The sequence below is a fragment of the Cyprinus carpio genome, chromosome B22 (assembly GCF_018340385.1).
Source record: "Cyprinus carpio isolate SPL01 chromosome B22, ASM1834038v1, whole genome shotgun sequence".
NCBI classification, from domain to species: domain Eukaryota; kingdom Metazoa; phylum Chordata; class Actinopteri; order Cypriniformes; family Cyprinidae; genus Cyprinus; species Cyprinus carpio.
In genome coordinates, this window is record NC_056618.1 from 26,871,529 (window position 1) to 26,899,461 (window position 27,933).

General features: G+C 34.8%; 2 protein-coding genes across 2 annotated transcripts; both read left to right on the top strand.

Moving 5' to 3' along the window:
* Positions 1-15,867: 15,867 nt before the first annotated feature.
* glrx2 (glutaredoxin 2) lies at positions 15,868-18,412 on the top strand. Its single transcript, XM_042749655.1, is given in 4 exon segments — positions 15,868-16,219; positions 16,325-16,388; positions 17,625-17,792; positions 17,920-18,412. Coding segments are annotated over 4 exon segments (513 nt in total). The 5' UTR covers positions 15,868-16,112; the 3' UTR covers positions 18,094-18,412.
* Positions 18,413-18,998: 586 nt separating this feature from the next.
* On the top strand, positions 18,999-24,509 carry uchl5 (ubiquitin carboxyl-terminal hydrolase L5). Its single transcript, XM_042749324.1, has 11 exons — positions 18,999-19,198; positions 20,601-20,664; positions 20,753-20,858; positions 20,952-21,077; positions 21,165-21,226; positions 21,310-21,440; positions 21,518-21,581; positions 21,667-21,769; positions 21,848-21,961; positions 23,051-23,149; positions 24,278-24,509. The coding sequence occupies exons 1-11, from the start codon at positions 19,123-19,125 to the stop codon at positions 24,320-24,322; spliced, it is 990 nt and encodes a 329-aa protein (XP_042605258.1). The 5' UTR covers positions 18,999-19,122; the 3' UTR covers positions 24,323-24,509.
* Positions 24,510-27,933: the final 3,424 nt, after the last annotated feature.

Genomic DNA, 27,933 nt, shown 5'->3' on the forward strand with positions numbered 1-27,933 from the left:
TTACTTTGAGATTTTTCTATGGGGTTTTATAGTGGGGTGATTCAATTTCTGAGTAAAATAAAGCCTGTGGTAAACAAAACTTGATGATACTTTCTACAATGTAAACTGTACACACCCAAATAGAAAACATTAATTTTGAAGCAGTAATGTTTATTTTTAACTCTTTCCCTGCAATAGACAAAATTTTCTGTAATTTATGAGACAATGCTTCACCGCCATTGACGGAATTTTCTGTCATTTATGAGACAATGCTTCACCGACATTGACGGAATTTTCTGTCATTTATGAGACAATGCTTCACCGACATTGACGGAATTTCCGTCATTTATGAGACAATGCTTCACCGACATTGACGGAATTTCCGTCATTTATGAGACAGCGCTTCCCCTCGATTGGCAGAACATTCCATAATTTATAAGGCAATGGTTCTCTGCCATTGATGGAATTTTCTGTAATTTATGTAACAGCGCTTCTCTGCCATTGACATCATTTTCCATCATTTATTAGACAACTCTTCCCCTCCATTGGCAGAATTTACGTAATTTATGAGACAATGCTTTACCGCCATTGACGGAATTTTCTGTCATTTATGAGACAATGCTTCCCCTCCACTGACGGAATATTCTGTCTATTATGAGACAATGCTTCCCAGCCATTGATGGAATTTTCCATCTATTATGAGACAGAGCTTCCCCTCCATTGGCAGAATTTCCGTAATTTATGAGACAATGCTTTACCACCATTGACGGAATTTTCTGTCATTTATGAAACAATGCTTCCTGGCCATTGACATAATTATCAGTCTATTATTAGACAATGCTTCCCGGCCATTGATGGAATTTTCCGCCTATTATGAGACAGAGCTTCCCTTCCATTGGCGGAAAATTCTGTCTATTTTAAGATGATGCTTCCCGGCCATTGACAGAATTTCCAGTCTATTATGAGAGAGAGCTTCCCCTCCACTGACGGAATTTTCCGCCTATTATGAGACAGAGCTTCCCCTCCATTGGCAGAATATTCTGTCTATTATGAGACCACGTTTTCCCACCATTGACGGGCATGAGGCACTATTATGCATCTTCTGAAAGAGTACTGAATGTCTGGATCAAAACATGGCGAAGAATAAGTACAAACAAGTGATCACTTATTTAAGTAGTTGTATATGTAAAATAACGCGATCATCAAATATTAATCATAATATAAATTAAAAACTGCCTAATGTTATCAAATGAAATGACAATTCAAGAAGCGTTATAAAACTGATACAGATGTAGAATTTTACAAAAAAACAATCTTCCATCAACAAACATTTTCTCAGCTTCTTGTTCAAAATGTTGCTTTTTTCATGAAACTTACCCACATTCAAGTGTTGGTAAAAAAAAAAAAAAAAAAAAAGATTGCATATAAAATATTGTTTTGTTTTGTTTTGTTTGTTCTTCTTTTTGACAATAATGAAATATTCTGGGAGCTCTCTGTAGAAATTGCATAATTACCTAAACTGGACCAAAAGGGCAATTTTACGTTGGCAATTAAAGGGGCAGGAGCTCGAGCCCTATTTGATCTACAAAACCAGTGCGTTCATACATTAAAATAATATGATAATAAATACCAGGGGGGTATTCCAAATAGCAGGTTATGTGACATACCCAGGTATGTTTGAGGATAAGCGAGTGGATAACCTCAGCTTTCGGTTCCAAAGGTGTAGGTTATTTTCAGGGTATGTAAGTAACCATAGTAACTTGCTCTCTGAAGATAACCTGAGCAGGTTATGTTCCAGGGTTAGTTCACTTCAGTGCATGTGTGTTCTACTGATAAGCCTTCAGTGGGCGTGACAGATAGCACACATCATTATATGATATGCAATATAGCCTATTTTATATATATATATATATATATATATATATATATATATATATATATATATATATATGTTTGTATGATATGTTAATGATGAAGCGCTAATGTAAGTAATAAATAAGTCAATATATTATTCTAATATGGTTATTATTTATTTTATTGGCATATATAGGCCTAACAGTTATCTGTATAAATTATAAAACACTATGACAAGGTAATGTAATGTTTAATTTATTATATTATATATATTTATTTATTACATTTTATATTATCATCTCACACACGGATCTGCATTTTCTATATTGTCTAAATTCTAGATCTAAATACATATCTGATATGACTTAATATATAATTAGCATTAAACAAACAATATAATTCATATTCTCAAGGATTAAAGATTAAACAAAAAAAGATTGCACAACAATCCATTAGGTGGCGATATGCACTAAGCATGTAAACGACTAATGAACAAAAGAAGAAGAAAGAAACAGCATGGCGCACTTTTTCTTAGCGTCCGTTTCCATAGTGACTCGTCAATTCGTCGCTCTGTTGAGAATGTCTTGAGTCTTATGCTCTGAGTTGAATGAACTTCCGGACGTGTTTTTGGAAACACATACCTCGAGTAAGCAAGGTTTGGGGTTAATCAACTGAAAGTTCAGTGTTTAGCTGATGGTAAGTTAACCCTGCTTTCTGGAATACACCCCTGTTTACAGCATAACAAACTGTTTTCAACATCTTAAATAACTGGAAGTGAATGACAGAATGCCTTGCACCTGTACAAAGGAAGTCTGCAAATAGATATTAACACATATTAGATAAATTATTAACCTCGAAAATTGACACTTCATCTTAAAAGCCACTGAAGGAAATGTTTTGAGGAAGTTCATCTTTAAAAAGGTCTTTTAGCATGTTTCCTGATGAAATTCCATTCTATGGGAAGCAAAAATAATTGCTTGTGTAATTATTTGAGATCATATTAAAGGCATAGTCAGTCTTTCCAGTAGAACACACCTCCTTTTGTGTAAATTAGAGCGAAAGTCACATTTACCATTGTTCTGCTAATTTTCTATTATTTTCTAAGTAAAGGCAAAAGATTTCCCTCGTGTTTACATTTGTCACATCAATTCACCACACTGACCAACAGAAAACTGCTTGGTTTAAAATGTACTTTTATGTGAACTGTGCTTTATAAATGACTACACTATTAACAATTGAAATTGAACCTTCCAATGAAATTACACAAGGTTTTTTTTTCCTTTCACAAAAACAGCTTAAATGCCTAGCATAATTAAAATTGCACAACCACAGGCAGTAAACAAAACGTAATTAAAAGAGTTGTTTACATATTCTATTGATTGTGACAACAGTTTTTCATTAAATGATGAAATGTATTTTCATAGTTTTCTGATAGACTTGTACCTTTATTGAATGGGGTGTTGAAACAATGCTAATAGCACATGCTAATAAACAGTGCTAATAGTTTGCACGAAGTAAAGGCGGGAACATGCCTGTCATTTAACACTGATGTGTTTTACTATGAAAAAAAAAAAGATTATTGAAGCCTCGATAAGGAGGTGCTGCAAGGTCAATGCAATTCTTGCCTGAGATAAAGTAGTCAAGCTTTTGGCGGGAAGCAGGAGTCTCTGAAGCCAACTGATAAAAGCTCCAATGCCGAGGATGCTGAACGTCTTGGGTGGAAAGGTACCGATAACATAGATGGGCCTTAAGATCCAGGCCACCTATTTGGAGGGGAAATGAAGGGCTGACAAATCAAGTGACAGGTTGATACGATTGAGAATACCTTCAAAGCGTACAGTATGGAGACGAGAGGGTTTATCTAGAACATTTCAGGTCTCAGCTTCCACCTCCATTTAGGTTTCTTATTTATTTATTTATTTATTTTTTGTAGAACTACAGAAAATCTGTTCAATATACAGTACCATAATGTGCCTGTCATGCAGTCTTTAACGTTTCAAAGATTTTCGCAGCAATGCCATAGAAGAGTCATTTTTGCTTCCCAAAAGAAACTTTTAATGAACAGTTAATTTTTTTTTTTCTTAGTGTGAAGAACGTTTTAATAATCTGAAGAAGCTTTTGTGCTGTTAAAGGTTCTACATGAAACCATAAATGCCAATAAGTATCCTTTTAAGAGTGTACATGTACTGTATGTCTGGCCCTTTAAAATACTGACGTCATTGTAGTTTTTCATTTTATATACCATGTCTGTTTGGTTTTGTTTTCAATCAAGAATTTTTTATTCAAATACATTGAGTTCTAAATTCTAATCTTTACTTTAAAAATTATCATTTGTATTTTTCTCAGTTACTGGATTATTTCAATATTAGGTCACACTTTATTTTAAGGTCCAGTTCACGCCATTAACAAACCATTAACTACGACTTTTGCCTCAGTAAGATCCTAATTTGCTGCTTATTAATACTTATTAACTATCACAATTCCTTGATTGATTGAGTGATTGATTGATTTATGATTGTGACTGATCTTTTTTGGGATATCTTAAAAGAGCTTATCTAGGATAATAGGTTAAACTGTTAACTTGCTAACAAACCCAAATAATTTTAATGAACTGAGGAAACTAAGGAACTTAAGTATAAGCAGATAACGAACTTGGTGAGATAATCAAATGAACTGTCATTATATAAATAGAGCGGGAAACTAGAACAAAGACAACAGGAAATGAAAAAAAAGGGAAAAACTAAGTCAATGATAATTAAAACTAAACTGACATTACAGTCCATGACACCACAACCCAAAGTATACTTAAGTTTTCACAAGTAGGAGGAAGTGTTATTATGGTTTATGGATTTGTATTTTGTCCAGAAGCCACAGTTTAAAGTTAAAATGCCTTGATGGATTTGTTTCTTAAAAACAATTAACACTTTGCTTTCAAAGACATTAATTGATGGACTGGAGTTGTTTGGATGTACTGTGATATTATTATCAGCTGTTTGGACTCTCATTCTGACGGCACCCATTCACTACAAAGAATCCATTGGTGAGCAAGTGATGTAATGCTACATTTTTGCAATCTGTTCTGATGAAGAAACAAACTCATCTTTGATGGCCTGAGGGTGAGTACATTTTCAGCAAACTTTCATTTTTGAGTGAACTATTCCTTTAAGAAGTAGCCCAGGCGTGTTTTGTACTCTATCAACTGCAGGGCTTTTTTTGTTTGTTTGTTTGTTTGTTTGTTTGTTTGTTTTCTTATTTGTCCATGTGGAACCCTTGATACACAACAGAACCAGCCTTGTACCTTTGAAAAGCAGTGAAGCCTCAATGACATATTGCTTTTTCCTCTCAATCAAAATATGATTTGCACTTTTTCACACCTGGAACTGTCCAATTATAGCGGCGCCACACTCGGGTGGAGGTATCTATTTCCCCCAGCCCCTCTTTGGGGTGTATTTCATTTGCCGTCTTGAATGGACACCAGTGGATTACTGCGCTCAAGAAGCTGTGAAATCCCTTCTGAGACCTTGAACAACCGGGATCACTAGTGTGTACCCTTTCAACACATGCCACCAAGGGCAAACCATCCCCCCTGAATACAGACGAGAAGCCCCCACTATACAGTACTATTAAAACTCACTGTGAGGGCCGTTCACTGTATATTTCTTTTTTAAAAATATATATCTTTTTAAATTCAAATCCCACTTGAGTCATTTTCTGATACCCGCAAAATTAAAAATGGAATATTTAGCCATTTATTTTTATCAAAGTTATCTCCACTCCTTTGTGTCTTCATTTTTATGTCTGTTTTTTTAATTACTTTCTCAAATTCACGTTCCTTTACTGTTCTTATGTGTCGTTTTATCTTTCATTTCTGTTCTCTTACATATGATCTCATTTATCAGTTCTGAACTTTATTTTAGCTGAATTACATTTCCTGATGTTTTCATGTGGCTGAAGCAAATAAATCAAATGCTAGTTTGTTTTATTTGCAGATGAGCTGTTGATGCGATGTACTGTAACCATTTGTGTTTGTGCATTAAAGCAAAACAACTTTTTAAAGTAATGAGATTAGTGAGAATTGGTGAACCCTGTTGTCTTCTTCCTGACCTGTGCATAACTCTACTTGCTTGTTATTGTTAATATGGCTTGATTTACTATGGTGTGAGATATTTGAAGATATTTGGATATTATTTGTATTATGGCCACTTTCATTGATGTTTTTAATAGTCTGATTACTGATAGTAATAGTAGGCCTACAGACTTACTTACTGCAAACTTGAACATGTTAAATCTGGGAAGGCCTAGAAAGTCATGGAAATTAGTAAAATGTTAAAAGGTCATGGACAAGAAGCTTGTTTACTCTGCTCTGAAATAGTTGCCAAAATAGTCAAGTTTGTTTGTTTTAATTTTTGTGAATTAAAAATGTCAAGTGTAATAAAAAGAAATTTCAAGGATTAATAGACATACAAATGGAAAAGTCATGGAAAACTGTAAACACTGTTCATAATAATAATAATAATTATTATTATTGTTGTTGTTAATATTATTATATACTTGTAATAATTAAAATACAAAACTTTCAAGTGTAATTGTTTGAATTCCAAGGATTCATAGCTAAAATGAATATCAAAATCAAAATATCAAAATCACAAAGAGTGCATTTTGTGGAATTTATTTTTTATTATTATTAATTCTGTCACAAAATACATTGAATTAATACTGGATCCTAATGGAATTTTCCCCCCTTTTTCAATTTTAAATCTGGGATTTAGCTGACATCCAAATGGAAATTTGCAGCAATCTATATAAAAATAAATGTAAAATAAATAAATAAATCTTAACTATAACACAACATGCATCACACAAGTTGTGGATTTATTATTTTTAATTGTGTCACAAAATACATTGAATTATTCTGGATCTTTAATGCTCACAGGAATGTTTCCTTTTTACAGATTTTGAGTCACTATCACTGTAGGGTGCCTTTTGGTGTCCTGTACATAAATAACTCCTTTGCCGTGATAACTAATCATAAAAATGATTTATTTTTAGTTTTGTGTAAGAGGATGCATGTTATTTTGCTATGTCCCATGCACTGCTCATTAAATTTGAATGATAGCAGAATATTGTCAAATCATAAAATTTAAAAAACTTTGTTCTCTTGTTAATATTTTGTTAAATAAAAGATTACTCAATTTGAGTGTATTGATCATTTAGTAATAAAACTATTTATTTAATTATTTATTTTTAATAAAAAAGAAGAGTTTGTCCAAATCCCTTGAATGGTTGTCCACCGTTGTATTGGGGAATCCGCCCCTTTAAGAAAAGGCCATCCACTTTAGTGACATCAGGACAACAGTGGCGGGAATTTCAACAGCTGAGGTGAATAAGTTGGTGACTTTTCAACTGACAAATTTTCTTCATCTAAAGCCCGATTCAGACGGTAATTGTTTCTCATGTGGACGTCTGTAAAAATAAATTTACATATCACCTCAGTGATAAAACTCATGGATTCGGATGGCGATCTTTTCACAGAGGAGTGAGTTCTGTGATCCTACAAACCCGGGAACGTGCTGCTCACGTGACCAGTCACACAACTGTAAACAAAAAAAAAAATAAATACAAAATACAAAATTAATTCTTAAAATTCATTAAAAAACACTTAAAAATAAAAATCATTATGTCAAATGTATTATTATTCTAATATATAATCCTATTTATTATTTGATTATTTGAATCTCCTGTTTAAAAAGATGCACTATAGTTGTATATAATTATATGCAATATAGTTATGTAGCCTAGGCTATATATCCGTTTATAATACATATTTTAAAACTGTATAGGGCTTGGGCGCCGCGTTGCATTCTGGGACGTGGCGGCCATGTTGATGGCGTCGTGAATGTAAACATACAGCAAGTCGAACGAGAAGAAACAGAGTTGGGAGAAAGAAAAAATATGTTAAAATCGCGAAAAGGTTGTGGGATTTACAGGGATACGCTAAATAGGGATGCCAGGGATCGGTATGTGGACAAAACCGGCACTATTAACGGTTTGGATCAATATGAAAATCCCAACAAAGAGTGGAGCACCGACGACGAGTTGCTGCCGCACTTTTGCATTACAGATATCTTCGGCTACCTTGTTTGTTTTGTGAGCGCCTACACTTCAGAACAGTTCCGAAGCTACAAGTCATTGGAGTCTCATGTGCAGTTCACAAATGGATGGGTTAGGGAGCTGCAGATCATAAAGCCGGCAAACAGTATACAGTAATCCAGACAAAGGTAAACTGCACTCCGCCTAGTTGCTAGTTAAGTAACCGTTAGTGCTAACAACCATTCACATGTACTTTTAAACTAACTTATGTGTTTCAAAAGTTTAGTTAGTAGCTGTCAACCCTCCCGTTTTTTTTTCTGGGGTTCTCATGTATTTGAGCTCTTTTCCCGCTGTAAAATATCCTGTAGTATTTTCCTGTAAAATATCCCGTTAGCCCTTCCATCGGGACCTGTCAGTCTCTGTGCTGTTGTCCTGTTGCTACACAGTTGCCCTTCCAGCAAAACAGATATTTTCAAACCATCGTTTTGCTTAACGTTACTTGAAAGCAACCTTAGCGTGATATTGGCCTTTTTAAGATAACAGCGTGGTTGTTGTGAGAGCACGATTACACACCAATGTAAACAAAGTCACGTTAGACATAGCTTCACAATCTCGCTTAGTTAATGCAGCAGTTTTGTAGTACGAATTTTTGCTGTCAGCAGAGGGACAGCAACAGAAAGATGAATGTAGAAATTTTCCGCTTTTTTTGGATGAGTAGCCCAGGAAATTTCCCTTATTTTCAGTGTTTTACTTAAGCTATATAAATTAATATTCAGATATTATAACTCACTTGGTCTCCGTGGTCGCGCCTCCAAGCAGGAAAGCAGTGGCAAGTTAATCCATTTTTTTTCAAAGGGCGATTATGTGTTGCGCTATTACACCCCACAATACAGCAACTGTTTACCATGGTTGAAATAGATTTTTAATTAATCAAATTAAGACACACGGCTGAGGGGGAGTATGTCTAAACACTGCGCAGTAGTCCGAGTAGCAGTAAAGGAGGCCATCAGCATGGCGGCCACGCCAAGTAATGACGTCACGACGCCCAAGCCCTATTGTATAGCTGCTGCTGCCATAATAAAGACCCATTTCGAATGACGTGCTTTTCTTCTTTCTGCTCCCAGATGCTGTGATGGAGCAGTTATGAAGTATTGTTCTTTTAAATACTTTCCAGCATTTCAGAAATAAATATGTATGCAAATTACACTGAAGTACAACAGTAAACGTACCTTACGGTGTTCGGGAGTGCTCAAAAAGGGTTTAAAGGAGCCATGTGTAATGTCTGGCAAAAAAATCAAGTCATACTCCACATTCCATACCAGATGGGGGCAGTATGCCTCAATAAAGTGAATTGGTCTACTCTAGAGTAACAAACGAGAAACGGCATAGTCTCTATGCTCCGCCCCTACCTTCACAACAACCCTAGAGCCATAGCCGAAGCCGAAGCCTAAGAGGACGTTTTGCCTCCAGAGGAACGTTGGGTGATGTCAAGTGATTTTGAAACATGACATCTTCAAGCTACTCCCCTTCACCTTTACCAGTGAATATGTTCATATTCGTTTTGTTCATATTACATTTTGAATTGTATATACACATTATTTGAATTAAATTAATTTGACAGACAGCATTCTGTCAACATCATTGGTCAACATCAGACAGCTGATGTTGACCAAGCTAGCACCAACCAACGTAACCAGAGCTGCCAACTCTCAAGCATTCACCGTGAGACACACGCAATTGACTCTTTTCACACGCTTTCAAAAACTTGACCGCTCTGAATATAGTGAGTGAGTGCGCGCGCGCGGCCGGCGCGCTCTCTCTCTCTCTCTCTCTCTCTCTCTCTCTCTCTCTCTCTCTCTCTCTCTCTCGGGTTCATTATCATCGAAGACATTTCAAGCTTCTTAGGTAATGTTACATTTTAGCATCAGCTTGGTAGAGACCGGGCTTTGGTAGATAACAGGTGTGAAAACCGGATCGGATCTGTGGGTAAGTTATAGCTAGCTTACTATCAAAAGCAGCTACGGTTAGCCATCGCTAACATTAGCACGTTTATCGAACAGCCTTCGATACATTTCTATGTTATAACTTCCCGAAAAAAATACGCAAACATATAAAAAACAAACTTCTAGCGAAATACTAACAGCATCTTACTTACCAATCCAAAAGAAATGTTGCAAGTTCGGAGTCGAAGCTCACTTCTTTCAAGTCCATCAGTTGTCTCCAGCGATGGAAAGCAGTGCCGATGTTTAATCTGTTTCGGCTCCTTTTCTTATCGGATTTGATTTGTGATTCCGAGCGCGGTTGCTTGACATCAGCTTCAAGTACTCCCACAAGCCGTGCGAGTTATTCGTGTATTGCAGGTTGGCTGGTGGTTATGTTGCCCGCATACCGCCTCCCATGGCCGAAACTGGTATTACGACACCTGTCGGGCCGTGGCTAGTAATGCTAATGCTAATTAAGGTTGATATCTCTGCAGCACTATAACTTGACATTTTTTTTAATGACATCATCGCCCTTATTTCTTCTCATTCTTTTGATGCATGTAGGTCATTTTTTGGATATTTTTACCTCAATTTTTACACATGGCACCTTTAAACACTGAATTTTGAATCGGTTTCTTCTTGTAAACTCAGAGATGTGGATTCAGACGGCAATTAAATTACCACACGACCTCGGTATTTGTCAAAAAACAGTAGGTAATTCGGCCGGGGATTTTTACGAGGCTGGTGAGATATAAACACCGACATTCTGGATTCTGACAGCAATTAAATCACAGACTACCCCCTTGTAAATGGTGAAAATCACTTACGTCCCCCTGAGAAACAATTACCATCCGAATAGGGCTTAAGTTTGCTTACTTGTTTTGCCAAAGCTTAACATGTCCACCCGGTCGGCATAAAATATGCCAGAAGTGATTGGAATACACTATTTTCAAAATATGTAAGTTTAAATAAACCATATTCTCTTCAACAACCAGACTAAATATTTAGCTAGTCACAGTTTGCTGTAAGCTAATATGCTAATTGAAGCTCAAAATGTCCACCCTGTCGGCCACTTAGGCCCCGTTTACACTAGTGCATTTTCGTTTTAAGACACATAACTTTTGCTACGGTTATGCATATCATTTACACTACTCCGGCGTTTTCAACCCTCGCAAATGGAGACTTTTGAAAACTCTGCAGACCCCGTTTTAGTTTGAAAACACCGGGGTTGCGTTTCAGTGTAAACGGACCAAAAAACAAAAACGCACTAGTGTAAATGGGGCCTTAGTCTCCATAGAGGGGACATACACATGACAGGGTGGACATAGCATTCATTTGTATTTAATATTGCTAAAAACTAAAATGAACACACATCAATGTGATTGAGGGTGTAATTTTATTATTTATTATCATTATAAAATTTTTTCGAAGTTGAATAAATGTTTCATTGTCATATTTTGTCATGCTTTGTGTGTTCTGCATTATGTGTCCACCCCGTCATGTGCTTGTCCACCCTGTCATTTTGCTATTTTACAGTAATATTTTAAATAATAATTCAATCAAATCTATATAATCCGGTGTGTTCAATAGCTAGGTGTGGGGGCAATAACATGCAAACAAAAAACTGCATCCAAACATCACAGTTTTCTCCAAATAAGAAAAAATACATGTGCGAATTGTATGAGTTTCTTTAAAAACACATGGTTTACGTTAAATTTTTGATGTATTTATAATTTGAAAGCAAACAAATAACCCTGTTTAGGAAAGGGACATCATACGTTTCAGAAAATATAATTTGCATCTTAATTTTGCATTGAAAATGTATTCAACAGTAATATATATGTCCATGACAGGGCTTCGAATAATGGCCCATAATTATCTAAAATGTATGGGAGCTCAACCAAAAAAATTGTGCTATAGTACATCAAATACTATTCAATACAACACAAAACTAAACTAATTATAACAAAACAAAAATAATTGAAATAATTTTTGAGTATTGTGAGGGTTGAAAGCCACTCTACAGTGATATTGACCCTTTTTAGTTCTGGAAAATGCACATAAATGAGCAATATATTTTTTTAAAATCATATAAAAGACATTTAGACCAGAGCAAAAATTTTACATTAGCTATAGGCTATTGTCACGATGCTGCTACTGTGTTGGAGTGAGGAAACATAGGAGCATTTAAAACTAAAGTCTTTATTTATTCAAGGAACACACACATAGTGGGGATAGATGAAGAATACCGGACGCAGGACTCAGGAAACACAGGGCTTAAATACACATAGCCTGGAATGTAATAGGACACACCTGAAATCGATGAACAATCAAAACACGGGAGAAACTGGGTAATGGGGAGCACATGGGGAGCAGAACAAGACCCGTAACACAGGTATATTACTTTTTGAGAGTAAAAATTTAAAGTGAAATTGTTTATAGCTATTCATAGCAAATCTGTAGGCCTATATTATTAATATTCCTAGTACAAGAGTATACAGGACTAGAAAATCAGTTAAAAATGTATACAAGAATGCTTTATAACACTTCACAAAATGCATTGAATTAATATCGGATTGTAATGAAATTGTCGCTTTTTTAAATCTTAAAACTGATTTAATGGGCTGGAAAGGCATTTAAATGACTAATAACTTTAAAAATTAATGGATTCAGTTGTTCATTTTCTACCCAGAATCGCACCCATCTTTCACCCCATCAGCAACGGCCCTGGTGTCTGTCTAGTGTAAAAGTCTAAAGCCCACCTGAAAGTGCAAGATGCGGCCTTTGAGACAAGCCCTTGTGTGGCATAGCGCAGTAAACTTCTCTAACAAAATTGCCAAGACGAGTCTGTTGTACCTTCGTCGGGAGGAGACATTAGTTGGCTTTGACAAGAGGGAAGAATCGCGGCCAGTTCAGTGAGGCGATACTCGTGAGATTATTGGAATGGCACCCTCTCCTCCTGTGAACTCTATTGAGGCGTCATTCCATTACTGTGCCAAATCATTTAAGAGCAAAAGATGGAGCGTCCGCAAATGACACCAGGCCGATAAATAAAAAGACGCGCGCCTTTCCATTGGCGGGAAGGGTTTTAATAAGGCAGTGAGTGTAATCAGTGCCTTCACTAGTGCCTGCCTCCATATAGCCAGGCATGATTGTCCGCCAGGGATGGTGATTTATGAGGGCAGCCGCAGCAGTGGCTTCTTGCTTGATTACATGGCTGCCCGCAAATGCATGCAGCAAACAGATATTAAATCAGCGGGGCATATTCCGATGACACCGCGCTGAAGGGAGCGTGGGCGACGGGCGTCTTCTCTCGGTGTGGGTGGGGAATTGCGTTTCCAGCAGTTTTGATGAGTTCGGTGTATGCCGGTCATTACTTGTCATGAGACTGTAAATACTAAGGAGGGTTTTCCCATTACTGTGACATGTGGGTTACATGGACTCTTAATAATCACTAGATGGGAAAAGGGCAAATGTGTGGCGCAGAAGAGAATGTGCATTTGCACTATAAAAGCCTGTAGGTTTTGTGTTCATTGAGAAGATAACTCATAATTAATGATCATGGTCTACAACAGTGGTTTCCTCATGTCGCCCCACCTTACTATTACCAACATTTCAAACATTAACATTATAAAACCACAAAAATACATAAAAACCGTTAATATGGACAGAGAGATAGTGGGTGACATCAGTGGTCGAACCTTAATTTTATCGAGCTACGAGAAAATAATGGACCAGCAGGGAAAAAAAACATCCACATATTCCATACAAGCCCACAAAGAACCACATGACTCCAGTATCAATCGAGCTACGAGAAATATAGAGCAATTATACCAAACTTTTTTATCTGCACACGTTCACGTGAGTGCTACGACACACCAATACACATCCACTTACGGAAGACCGACAGTTCTTCTCTTCTGTGTCAGTCTTCGGTGCACGTTCACGTGAGTGCTACGACACATGCATGTGGTGCTGCTGACGCAGGAGCCGGTACCCTATACCTTTCTAGGCCTTGAATGTGGTAGCTGCTCTGCTCTCTATGCAGGGTCAGAAAGCTCTCAGATATCATCAGAAATATCTTAATTTGTGTTCTGAAGATGAACAAAGGTCTTACAGGTTTGGAACTGGTGTAACAGGCACGTGTTGTTCGTCGCTCCATCTGAGGGGACCCAGGGATGAGTAATTATTTCATACTGACAAAATGTTCATTTTTGGGTGAACTATTCCTTTAAATTGTTTACTCACCGATGGATTCTCTGTAGTGAATGGGTGCCGTCAGCATAATGGGTGCCGTCAGTTCAAACAGCAGGGAAAAAAAAACATCACAATATTCCACAAATAATCCACATGACTCCAGTCCATCAATTAACATCATATGAAGAGAAAAGTTGTATGTTTTTAAGAAACAAACCCATCAAGATGTTTATACTTCAAACGAGTCCTCTATGCTTCCGAGGAGTGAAACATGCACAGATCATGCACTGTTTACAAGTGAAAACAGTCCAAAACAGTTTTAAACAAATATGTTGGTGGATTTTGATGCAAGAGGAAAACACATTTTACGGCCTTTCACTTGAGGAAGAGTATCATGGATTTTTATCTCATATTTTGGTCAGAAGCAACAGTTAAAACCACTTACTAATGGATTTGTTTATTCCAAATGCACAGTTTTTCTCTTCACAAAATGGACTGGCGGCATATGGATTATTATGATCCTTTTATCAGCTGTTTGGACTCTCATTATACACATATAGGTCTTCATACAAACTGAACTGAGATCCTTTAAGGACAGTTTTTGAAAATTTAAGACAACAAACTAACTTTTCCCTAAGTGTGTCCTTGAGTATTATTACAAAAGAGTGAAAGGTTAAGACACGCTGCTCATCTTCTTTAACAATATTAATGAGTATGGAGTTCAAGCCATTAAACTTTAAAACATGTAAGTAATAAATAATTCAAAGTTTCTTTTTGTTTCAACTCTGCTGAAAGAGAAAGGCGCAACCTCGGACTACAGAACAATTTTAGGGCCAGTTTTGTGCTGTAATATTTAATATTAAATTCCTCATCCTTGGGGTTTTCAGGACATTTATTGTTGACAAAATAACTCTAAGATGGATAACTCATGTTGTTGTTTAAAAAAGTGACAAGAACAGCCTTAATTCTTTTTGGTTAATTCGTAAGGATTAGCGGGGTAGGAAATCAATAGCCTTTTTGTCGCAGATGGCAATATGGCAGCTTTTGTGAAAACCAGAGATTAGGGAGCAGCATTAAATCACTTGTCATAAAATGGGGAAATAGAAAAAAAAAGAATAACTAAAACAAAATCATGTGTTGGTTCTTTGTCATGCATTTTACAGAATAGCAGTGCCACCCTATGGATGCAAAATGACAGTTTTCCTAAAAAAAAAAACACATTATCACATAGACTTATAAACAGATAAATGCTAATATCCTCAACTCTTCTAAACCAATCGTAAGACAATACTGTTATATACGGGTTTAGGCATAATTTGTTTGCATGTCAGGTGCCAGTCTTAAAAAATACCTTTAGTAAAAAAAAACATCAGCATTCATACAAAACCACAGTACTAAAAAAACACTGTGTCTCATAATGTTGAATGATCAGGACAGGCCTGGAGGAAAACAAGTTTGTGTCTCATAATGTTGAATGATCAGGACAGGCTGGTAGCAGAGTGTTCAGATGACCCGTGGGGGGCGGGGCTTCTTACGTCATATCAATGTGGTTCCGGTTAAGAGGTACGCGTGTTTTTTGGACTTTGTAGCAAAATAGAAAAAAGGGGTTTTTATGTAAAACCGGCTACTGTCTTAGGAGGGTTTTTTATTTATTAAGCGGTGCTTGTCGTTATTTACACTCCCACAATGTTTACGAGAGGATGTTTCTACAAATCCAAACAGGCTTACCAGACTCTAAGGTCATTATGAGGATAATTTATATTAGATCATATAATTTAACATTATCGCGTTTACATTGAAATGAACAGTAGGTGAATTCAGCACCTCCGTTGTGTTTGTTTCGTTCTGGACGGTCACAACAACCTACTTTAGGAGACAAAAGCCATGGGCTGTTTTTAGGGTCATTAAATGTTCAAATCCCCCCCGTGTGATCTGATCTGATCTGATTAGTCTAGCTGTGTGAGATCCTTATTAGTTAGTTATTCAGTTGGGAGAAGACAACTAAACATCATGACTGATTTAAATTATCAGTCTCATTCTCTAGTGTCTGCACTAGCTGCGTTTGCTTTCCTTGTATCTTCAACATGTCTTTTTTACAGACCCGTGATTATAACAAGGTCATCTTCTGTGTTAATCTAAGTCTGCTGTTGTTGTGTGTATAGTCGTGTTGTTTTGGCGGGTTTTTCCCCTCAGTTAAACCTAATTTCGTGTCGTTTGTCTAGAATGGGGAATTTCACGTCGACAGCACCTGGGTTGTCAAGCTCAGCATGTACTCAGTTTGTCCAGGTAAGCTCGCACTGGTTTGTTTTGGTTCATTTAGAGTTGTTTGTTTGTGTGTGTGTGTGAACTGGATTAAACGAAAAGGTTTAACTTCAAAGATTGATTCACGAATGAGAATAACAACTAAAAATGACAAATTTGTCATCATAAAAAATACAATTGAATCATAATGAAAACAAAACTATACAATGGAAGTCGAAGGCAAACAAAACTGTTTTGTTTACATAAATTTTCAATGCACAAATACACAAAAGTAAACACAACTAATAAAAATAAACACCTAACAATATAAATAAAAGAAGCGCTATATGGCTTAGTGCGATTATCAGATTGCGAAGGCTGTGGTTTAGTTAAATATAAAAATGCGCTGCATGTGTCAGAGTAAAGCATGGCACTGTGTGCGTTTACACACGAGCAGCTCATAATCCAGTGTTTTTAGCGTCTCACAGCAGTTCGGTTTGCAGTAAAGGAGACGTGTCTTGTTCATAACCAGCTGTTTTTAACAAAAGAGAAGCTTTAAGACCTACCAAATGATTTCCTTCAAAATAAAAGATCAGTAGTTTAACTAAAGCTTAAGCCATAAATATTAGTATTGTCATTTTATAGTTATCATTACAAATACTTAAAATTATCATATTTAATAAATACAAAAAAAACATACAAAAAAATAATACAAAAATAAAAACAATAAAAAAAATAATAATAAAAACCAAAAAACATGAATAAACAAAAAAAAAACAATACAACAATATACAAACAATAATCCATACAACATTTTGTTATAAGTTTGATTGCAACATATAATCATTGCTGTTAATAGTGTTCATCGTCTGTTTGATTACGTCTTTAACTGATTTGTACCGTACATTTCTGCCATATGTACATCAACTTGACATAGTCACCACTGATAAGCTACTACTAACACAAAGTATTGTAGAAACTTAATTTTAACAACAATTATTATTAAAAGAAAAACACAAAAAAAACAACACTATTTTTTTTTAATCATATTAAAATATTATGACATAATTTTTGCCCTACCAACAACAACCAAAGCAGACCTGGAGGTTTTCTTCACATTTCAATCACATCAAAATCTGATTTCTTATATAGTATATATATATCTATATATTATATATATCTATATATATATATATATATATCTGATATATATATATATATATATATATCTTACGCCTTCAATATCTGTTTTTATTTATTAACCAGGATCTTTTTATACAGGATGTTGTGTCCAGTAACTGTGTTGTGATATTCTCCAAAACCACGTGCCCTTACTGTAAGATGGCGAAGAACGTCTTTAATGAGATCGGAGCTACATATAAAGTTGTTGAACTGGATCAGCACAATGATGGCGGACGTCTCCAGGAGACCCAAAAACAAAATGACACAGCAACAGAAAAGTAATTCAATTAATCAATCTACTTCATGCATACTAAAAATATACACACAAACAAATATATATATTTTTTCCATAACAGAATAGTGTTGTTGACCTTAAACCTTTTAACTCCTTCAGGTGCCAAGAGTCTTTATTAATGGCCCTTTTGAGCACCAGCCCTGAGGGCCAGATACAAAGCAGCTCCACCAGCAAGGGAAACTTCTGCCTCTTATTGAACAGTGTAGGCTGTGCTGTTTGAGCACCAGCCCTGAGGGCTCAGGCAACGCTCAATATCAACATAATCAGTCATAATGTGTTGTATTATGTGTTCATACTCGTCGGTCACCCGTGAACAGCCCAAACAGAGGTTAAGTAGATGTGTTTTAGTATGTATGCTGCTCTCGGGGGGAAAGAAAAAAAACTTTTCTGAATGATTGACATTGTTATGAGTATTGTTATTTTGGGGTTGTTGTGCACGGAATGTTTTTTTTTTTTGTTGTTGTTGTAAAATATAATATCAAATGGTATTACACCAAGCATTTTAGATGACTTTTTTTTTGACCTGAGTTACAAAGCCTCAGGGTTCCTTTATGTACATAAATATTTAAAATAAAGTATTAAAGTCTTTGACAAAAATGTGGAAGTGTTCATTTTTCTGATGTAAATACACAAACACCCACTGGTTTGAAATAAAACCTTATTTTTCATAATTGTAAACTGATTATTAATACTAATAAATATTTCTGACTTTGAGCAGTAATGTATGAAAGCCTGATTTCAAAAAATAAAATTAAAAAAGGTATTTATAACTTTTAATCTCACAATTCTGGCTTTTTTTTTCCTATCATTTCACACTTATAAATCTCACACTCATTAATAAACTCATAAATATAAAACTCAGAAAAATAACCTCAGAATAAATAATCACATAATCAAAAAAATATTTAAAATATTCATTCATTTTAAACATCCACCATAAACAGGCTTCCATAATGTCTACATACAAACTAAACTGTCGACTCTGTTGCTATTCTGGAAGCCCTGTTAAATCTCATTATATTTATTAATTTAAGCGTGTTTTTATATTTATGTGGGAACATTTTGTACCGTTTTAATTTTGAAATAAAAAGGCCAGGAACAGCTCGCCTCGAGCACGCTCCCGCACACGTGGAGGCAGAAGTGTGCCTCACATTTCTAGGGCAGCACGTGAAGCAGAAGAATGACGCACGTCGAAAGGAATGCCGGGAAACTACTATATGAGTGAATGAGTCCCATTAGCCTCGTCTAACCGCTACTCGAGTAACATTTTCTGTTTTACAATAAGAAAGATAATTTACAGAAATGTCGGGAAGCGCTGGGGAATGGTGTCTTATGGAAAGCGACCCTGGAGTTTTCACAGAGCTGATAAAGGGCTTTGGTGAGCACTCTATATAATATACATTCATATGTACACTACTGCATTATGTACAATACATACGTGCGCGTGAGTGCGGTAGTTATGCTTCATTTCAGTGATTTTGAATATCAGTTTGATTTGTAGTTTATATAGGGTTGCAGTGTGGTGTAAATCCATTTAATTAGCTGGATTCATTGAATGGGCTCTGCGCGTGAGTCAGCGCTGCACTTGTTCATTAATGCAGAATAACAGCTGCCTCACATTTCTGCTTTTCTGAACCCGTGTAACGTATAAATGTCATTGGACTTGTCTCAAAAAGAAGTGAGCAGCCTACCTAGACGGGATTTTTTGGGCATCGTATTTGTTCCGAATCATATTTGGGGCATGGAAACAAGCATCGTTTCGTATTCATTAATATTGGTGCATTATCTGGATCATAATACCCCCCAAAATACTGAATCAAACATTCAAAAGCAGCAATAATGACGATTAATCAATAACATTAATCATAATTTAGATTAATTATATTTTATGATGCATTCTGAAAACAAGATACATTGTGTGTCGGATCACTTATGTTCTACTCCAGTATATTTAGGCTTTTATTTGCACGTTCCAAACAATCGATTTATATTTCTGCCAGCATTGGTGGTTCCTAACGCGATCACTGACCTCAGTATATTTGGACAAGTTCCGAACATTCGATTCAGTGTTCTGAGAGTTCCATTTCATTTTGTTTCCCTCAAACGTTTGATTGGAACATTTGATCCAATATATTTGTACGTCATTTTCGCGTTCTGAACACTGAATTCGTTTTTCACGTGGACCGTATGCGTTCAAACATTTGATTGAGTGTCTGAGCATCATTTGCCAGTTCCAGTGAGTCGATTCATTTTATGTCAAGACTCACTCAAACATTTAATTCATTACAAGTGGACATTATTTTCGTGTTCTAAACGCTCGATTCATTTTCTTCTGGATATGCATGAATTCAATATATTTGTGAGTCATTTGCCCGTTACGAACATTCAATTCATAATTTTGTGGACTTCAAACATTGGTTTCAGTATGTTTGGCCATAATTTGAACCTTCTAAAGATTCTGTTCATATTTTTTGTGGACATTAACATTTGTCACAGTATATTCGGGCATCATTTGCACGTTTAAAATATGTAGTGGATCATTTTGTGTGCATGAAAAGAGTGTTTGAACAATTGATTCAGTATAGTTGGGCATCATTTGCACATTCCAAGCATCATTAGTATGTGTAAATGTTTCTGGATCATCGTTGGTGTAATCGAACGTTAGGTTCATACTGGTGCATTTAAACATTATTTAGGCAGAGTTTTGAATCCTCAGTTCAGCATTGGGTTGTTCGAAAGTCTTGCGACTTTGATGTCTCTGTTGTTGTTGTTGTCATTAGGATGCAAAGGTGCACAGGTAGAAGAGATATGGAGCATGGAGCCGGAAAACTTTGAAAATCTCAAGTAAGCAACACCCTTGAATCAATTATTATATTCAGTCTTCCTCCAGTGTTTAAACTGCAATTGAATATGCATATGTAAATCATTTCAGGCCCGTTCATGGTCTGATTTTCCTCTTCAAGTGGCAACCCGGTGAGGAGCCAGCGGGGTCTATAGTTCAAGACTCAAGGCTGGAGCAGATCTTCTTCGCCAAGCAGGTCCCCAATTACGCATTTCATCAAATCCAGCCAACTGCTACTAAGTGCAAAAAGGATATCTAGAAACAAATATTCTCAAACGTACTGTTTCAGGTCATCAATAATGCCTGTGCGACCCAAGCGATCGTCAGCGTGTTGTTAAACTGTACACATCCTGATATGCACCTTGGGGAAACGCTGACAGAATTTAAAGAGTTTTCACAGAGTTTTGATGCTGCGGTAAGTTAGCGCGCATTTTATCTTAATAAAAGGTATTTTTCATTATTATTGTTTAGTAAGCGTTATATGACTTTGTTTATGTTTAAGATGAAGGGTCTTGCTCTCAGTAACTCTGAAGTGATTCGACAAGTTCACAACAGCTTCGCCAGGTTAGTTCTATTTGCTTTTATGAAGGTTTCTTCTCTTTTACAATATATAATAAGTGTTATATAACACTTTTTTTTTTCTAAAGACAACAGATGTTTGAGTTTGACGCAAAGTCGTCGGCTAAAGAAGAGGACGCTTTTCATTTTGTGAGCTACGTTCCTGTTAACGGCCGACTTTATGAGTTGGATGGACTTCGTGAAGGACCCATAGATCTGGGTAGGTGGAATCGATGTCAAATCGTTTGTTTTTAAGCAGTTTGTTTGTGCTTTTAATAATTTTGTCATGTTTTACAGGTGTGTGTAACCAGGATGATTGGATCAGTGCTGTGCGGCCCGTCATTGAGAAAAGAATACAGAAGTAAGTGTCAAGCTGATGTGATTCGAGTTGATGTTTCTACAGAACTGGGTTTTATTAAAGCATTTCTGCTTTTGGACCCATCCAGATACAGCGAGGGTGAGATTCGATTCAACTTGATGGCCATTGTTTCAGACCGCAAGATGATTTATGAGAAGAAGATCGTTGAGCTGCAGGCGCAGCTCACAGAGGTGAGATCTTCTGTCTGCGTCAGATGCTGGAGCGACAGAATGATGAAGGCTGTTTAAAGACATCTCTGCTGTTCACAGGAAGAGCCGATGGACACAGACCAGAGTGGAAATCATCTCAGCTCTATCCAGACAGAGATCGCCAAGTATCAGCTCCAGATCGAAGAAGAGAACCAAAAACTGAAAAGATACAAAGTATGTACTTTTCCATCAGTGATCATCTAAAACAGTAACTTCTTAATAGTGTATTATTAGGAATATTATTATTATATTAATAACTCAAGTTATCTTTATTATTGATAATGCATATAAAATGTGACATTATTATTTATATTAAATACGTATGTATAAATTCATATTAATGTATTAATTTGTATTATTTTTAATTTGTCTATTAAAAGGTTATATTACAAATGAGTATAATGAATTATATACTATATAACATTATTATTATATTAAATATGTATTTATTAATTAATATTAATTTTCATTAATATTCAGTTGTCTATTAAAAGGGTATATTACAAAAAAGTATTATTATTAATAAATTATTGTTATTAAAAAATAAAACATTAACATCATTAATATTAGATACATATAAATATATAATAATTAATATTAGTACAGTGTAACATTATTAATATTATTTATTTTCCTTGTTGATGTTTTTAGATATCCTTTAAGTTATGTACGTTATAAAATGATTTTATAATAATATTATTTTCCTAATTCGTTTTGAAGTTATTTATATTAATAAGTAATATAATGTTGTATAAAATATAACATATCTCAATACTGTTGTTTTTTTCCTCATTGACCCTTTAAAAACTTTTTAAAATGTAACTTTATAATAATAATAATTATTACTATTTATTTTTAAGTTATAAAATATCATTTGTATAATAATAATCATATTATTATAACATTATATTTATTAATATTATAATTTGTTACTAAAAATAACTATAATTAAAAATTTCAATAACATAATAATAAAATTAAAAAAAGTTTTAATAATTGTTTTATTTATTTTAAAGTTTTTATAAAAAAAATAATCTCTATAATAAAATAAAATAAATTAAAAAAAAAAAAAAATAAAAACACTTATTATTATTATTCATAATAAAAAATATATTTAATAAAACTTAAAGGAAAACAATAACATCGTTATATTATGATAACATTTTATTTATTTATTTATTTATTTATTTATTTATTATTATTATTTTTACCTAAAGTACAAGAATATGGGACTGTTTTTCTTTTTTTTCTTTTTTTGTTTAAATTGAGAACATTAGAAGGAAGCACAACTACCTCCCCTTTATAATGGAGTTACTGAAGACGCTGGCTGAATATCAGCAGCTGATACCACTGGTGGAGAAGGTAAGTCCAGTCACAGTCACCAGTGTGTTTGAGAGCCAGTCTCAACACACCACTAGAGGGCAGTGTATACGTTATCTTGACTTTGCTGTTCAGCTTACAGTGTTCTCTTGTAATTAGATTTGCATGAAACCTTACAGATAATAAGGCAGTGAACTTTGGTGTTATGCTGAAATTAAAAAACTTTAAAATAGTCATGCAGTAACAGCATCCAGTGTTTCCCATAGGTTTGCTTGTTGCCAATTTTTTATTGACAAAAAAATGATATCTCTATATTTTCTGGGATTTAATCCATAACGATAATTAGATTCCTAAACTCCTAAAGTTTTGGATTTTCTTCATATTCTGTGTGGTCAGTTCACAGCAGTGATAGAAATGAATCTTTTCCAATAAGTGTAAATTGATTTTTACCTTTTAAACGCCATTTTTCTAAAAGTGCATCATCTTCTGAGTCAAATTCCTGCATTTAATCGGTCAATAATAATGATAATAATAATAATACATTTAGGCTGTTATCAAATAAATGAAATCAATATTAACGAAATTCATCTTTGCAGAAGTTGCATCTGAAGTGATGTATTTACACACGTTAACACAGCTCGCAGGGACATGGAACGCTTTAACCTACAGTTACAATGTATAAGTAATGTTTTGATATTTTAACTGATATTTGAAATTATTTGAAAAATGAAAAGATACTATAGATGTGAAATTAAAACCGCCAGTAGGTGGCAGCAAGTCACCACTAACAAGTTACTAATAGATACCAAACAGAACCATTTAAATATTTTTGTTGTCGAAATACAAAACGCCCTCATGTTGCTCAGAGATGCAAAACAGCCCTTTTTGTTGGCGAAATTGAGCAAAAACAGGCAATAAGGTGTTAAAAAATTAACACCACAATTAATAATCAATCAGACTATATAAAAAAAAACAAAACTCTACATCTGATAACACTATAGGAGAAACACTGGCATCCTTAGAATATCATATAATAACATCTGCGTTTATTCACGCAGAGTGCAGTGTTGGAAATATTCTAGTATTAAAAATCTAAATTCTAGGAATTCCAAATCTGAGTACACTTCAAAAGGGATGAAAATAAAATTGTTTTCCCCTCTGTTTCTTCAGGCAAAGGAAAAACAAAGTGCCAAAAAAATACAAGAAGCCAAGTAACCCCACAATGTTAGACCCGGTTTAATGTTATGCCACGGAATATCTTGATGTGCATTTGTCTTCTGTATCCCATAAACAGAGCCCTTGGAAGTGAAGTCTTGCTGTCATTTCCTTCATGTCTGTGCATGCATGCAAAGAGATGTTTAAATAATGTCTTATTTTCATATAAATTTCATTTGTTCAGTAACCATGTTGTTTCATGTTTTTTTTTTTTCTGAATTTTTTTTTTTCTATTAATGAGTCTTCAGTTGCTGCAAAATATTGTACATTTAAGCACTAATGTATCTATTATTCATGACCTGTTAATAATGAACCTAATCAGAATGGTAAAATTGAATTTAAATAACACGAAAGTGAAACGTGTCTTCTGTTAGTAACAGTTAAATCGGGAAATATTTTGAATTATGATGTATCATAAATCTGCACTAATAACACATGGAAAGTGTCTTCCTGTCCATTAAGCGACGTCAAAGTGCTTCTTGCTTTCTTAAGAATCGGGTTGCTTTATATGGCAGTTTTTCTGTTCCTCGTGTTTGTAAATAGAGCTGGTTTTTGTCCTGATGTTTCCTGTCATCTGGGATGTTTAATTTGGGAGTGTGACGCAGACTCACATGAGCAGACAGACTGCGGTCAGGCTTGTTGTTCCCACCGTAGCAACCAGTATTGAAAATGCATCTCTATTTGCATGTTTGCGTTCCTCAAATATAGCTACTATATAAATGTATAAACTAGCTATTCAATGTGGATTTTATGCAAAAAAAGGTGTTCTTTTATATTTAAAAACAATTTCCATTGACAATAACAGGATTACTGTTTCAAAAATCTTTTTTTTTCTAATCTTGTGTCTACATTGACTTAAAGATCAAACGTTAACTTAATGAAACTACTGTGAGAAATATTTATAAATATATATAATATACTACAGGCCGTTGAATTCTTGAATCTGATTGGCTGACGAACGTTCGACGTGTGCAGTTATTTTCAGGGAAATGCTCGGTGAACGTAGTTCCAGGCAGCTCTCTTGACTGCAATACAGTTCCACATCACTTCACATAGTTAACTGTAATAACGGAAATTACAGGACTAACAAAAACAACAACATGACAGACGATTTTCCGAAAGTAAATACACATGACATTTCTCACTAGCGAGGTAATAACAGAGCTGTTTAGAGATTCTGCTGCAATTCACACAAGCTCTCGCTCTCTCTCTTTCTTTCTCTCTCTCTCTCTCTTTCTTTCTCTTTCTATGAGTGTCTCTGTCTCTCTCGCTCTCTTTCTAATAACTTCATTAATAACTGCATTAGAATGCTATCAATGGCTCAAGCCTCCCATTACCAGCTTTAAAATGACGTTCTGGAGCCAGCAAAAGAGGCGTTGGATGAGATGCGTTAGAAATAATCCTACTCACAATAGCGATTTAAGTACAAAAAAACAGACAAATCCCTTTAAATACATCATCTGATCGATGACTTGAGGTGTGGTAACTTTAGAAGGAAAGTCAAACATGGAAATCCCTGATATGGACAAAAGCGTCCAGCTATTGCTGTATGAAGACATTGTTTTCAAAGAAAAACAGAAACGTTTGGACACATGAAGACATTAAACATACAATTGCGAAAATATGTTTTATTTACGTTTTTCAAGTCATCTCCAGATAATAATAAAGTATATGATCAATGCAGTGCTAATTGACATAGCATTTATTACAGTATAGACACTAGTCTGCCTTATTATGTGATAAAAAAAGTGTTTGTAGTAGTCTAAACATTAACAAATCATTATTGATTATTGTCCAGCAGTTAACTGATTTCTAAGGCAATTAAAAGCTAGAAATAAGAGAATAAAAATAGTCACCTATACACTTCCAGTCAAACGTTTTTGAACAGTAAAATTGTTAGTTGTTTTTTTTTTTAAAGAAGTCGCTTCTGCTCACAGAGCCTACATTAATTTGATCCAAAGTACAGCAAAACAGTAAAATGTTGAAATATTTGTACTATTTAAAATAACTGTTTTCTATTTGAGTATATTTTAAAAATCTAATTTATTGTGATTTCAAAACTACATCTTTAGCATCATTACTCCAGTCACCGGATCCGTCAGAAATCATGTTGATGTCTGATTTGCTGCTCAAAAAACATTTATTATTATGATGATGTTGAAAACAGTTGAGTAGAATTTGTTCATGTTTCTTTGATGAATAGAACGTTCAGAAGAACAGCATTTATCTGAAATAGAAATCTTTTGTAACATTATAAATGTCTTTATCATCTCTTTTGATCAATTTAAAGCATCCTTGCTAAATAAAAGTATTAATTTATATCATTTATTTTCCGAAAAATAAAAATTATACTGACTCTAAGCTTTTGAATGGTATAGTGCAGGGATGGAGAACTCTGATCCTGGAGAACCGCAGTCCTGCAGAGTTCAGCTCCAACCCTAATTAAAAGCTTTCTAGTTACCCTTCAGACCTTGATTAGCTTGTTCAGGGTTGAAGCAAAACTCTGCAGGGCTGCGGCTCTCCAGGACTGACGTTCTCCACCCCTGCTATAGTGTATAATGTTACAAAAGCTTTTTATTTCACATAAATGCTGATCTTTGGATCCTTCTATTCATCAAAGAATCCTGAAAAAAAATGTTCTCAAGTGTTTTAAATATTGATAATAATAATAAAAAAAAGGGGGTTTCTTGAGCAGCAAATCAGCATATTAGAATGATTTCTGAAGGATGTGACACTGAAGACTGGAGTAATGATGCTGAAAATACAGCTTTGATCACAGAAATAAATTACATTTTAAAATATATTCAAATAGAAAGCAGTTATTTTAATTTGTAAAAATATTTCACAACATTACTTCTTCTGCTGTACTTTGGATCAAATAAATGCAGGCTTGGTGAGCAGAAGAGACTTCTTTATAAAACATTAAAAACCTTACTGTTCAAAAACTGTTGACTGGTGTATAGATGTACAAGCCTACGCTTGTAAAAGTGTACTGTGCGTTCCGGTTATGTGCAAAATCTTTAAAAAAAAGTGTTATGTCTAGGTGTGAACATGTTCAGAAGTTCATAACTATTTCAAAAATTTGAGTTATCGACATGGGTTGAGTAACTTTAAACTGCAAGCTACAGAAGTCTTGAGAGGTTATTCTGGTGCGGCTAAACAAAACACATTTTATAGCCTTTTTTATTATTCGTTGATTTCTCGGTTTCACAGGAGTTGCCAGCTTCACTAAATTCAGACTACAGGAATCATAATAGCAATGAAAATATGTTTAACTTATTTTTGTACAGTCAAGTCAATAATTTTATATATTTTGTAACTGAAATATGACATATTACACATTGATTTAAAAAAAAAATGTTTGTGTATGTATATATATAGAGAGAGAGAGAGAGACATATAGGAAATATTAGATAGATTTATTTGGCATTTGCAGGCAATTGTGGACTAGAAGAAATATATATATTCATACCAAATATTCACGTTTCTACTACAGTTTTTCTTCTAACTTTAACTGGTCCCAAACTGATTTTAGTGTCTTTATGAGTCTCCCAGCAGAGTCACAGGTAAAGTTCACCACGTTAACTATGAGCATGTGCCTCTTTTAAAAT

What these genes read in the sequence shown, in the direction of transcription:
- uchl5 (XM_042749324.1), top strand. Translation starts at nt 19,123, where the DNA reads ATGTCGGGAAGCGCTGGGGAATGGTGTCTTATGGAAAGCGACCCTGGA. An exon ending in CACAGAGTTTTGATGCTGCG is followed by an intron (nt 21,078 to 21,164) that starts GTAAGTTAGCGC and finishes TTTATGTTTAAG; the next exon opens with ATGAAGGGTCTTGCTCTCAG. An exon ending in AAAAACTGAAAAGATACAAA is followed by an intron (nt 21,962 to 23,050) that starts GTATGTACTTTT and finishes TTTTTTGTTTAA; the next exon opens with ATTGAGAACATTAGAAGGAA.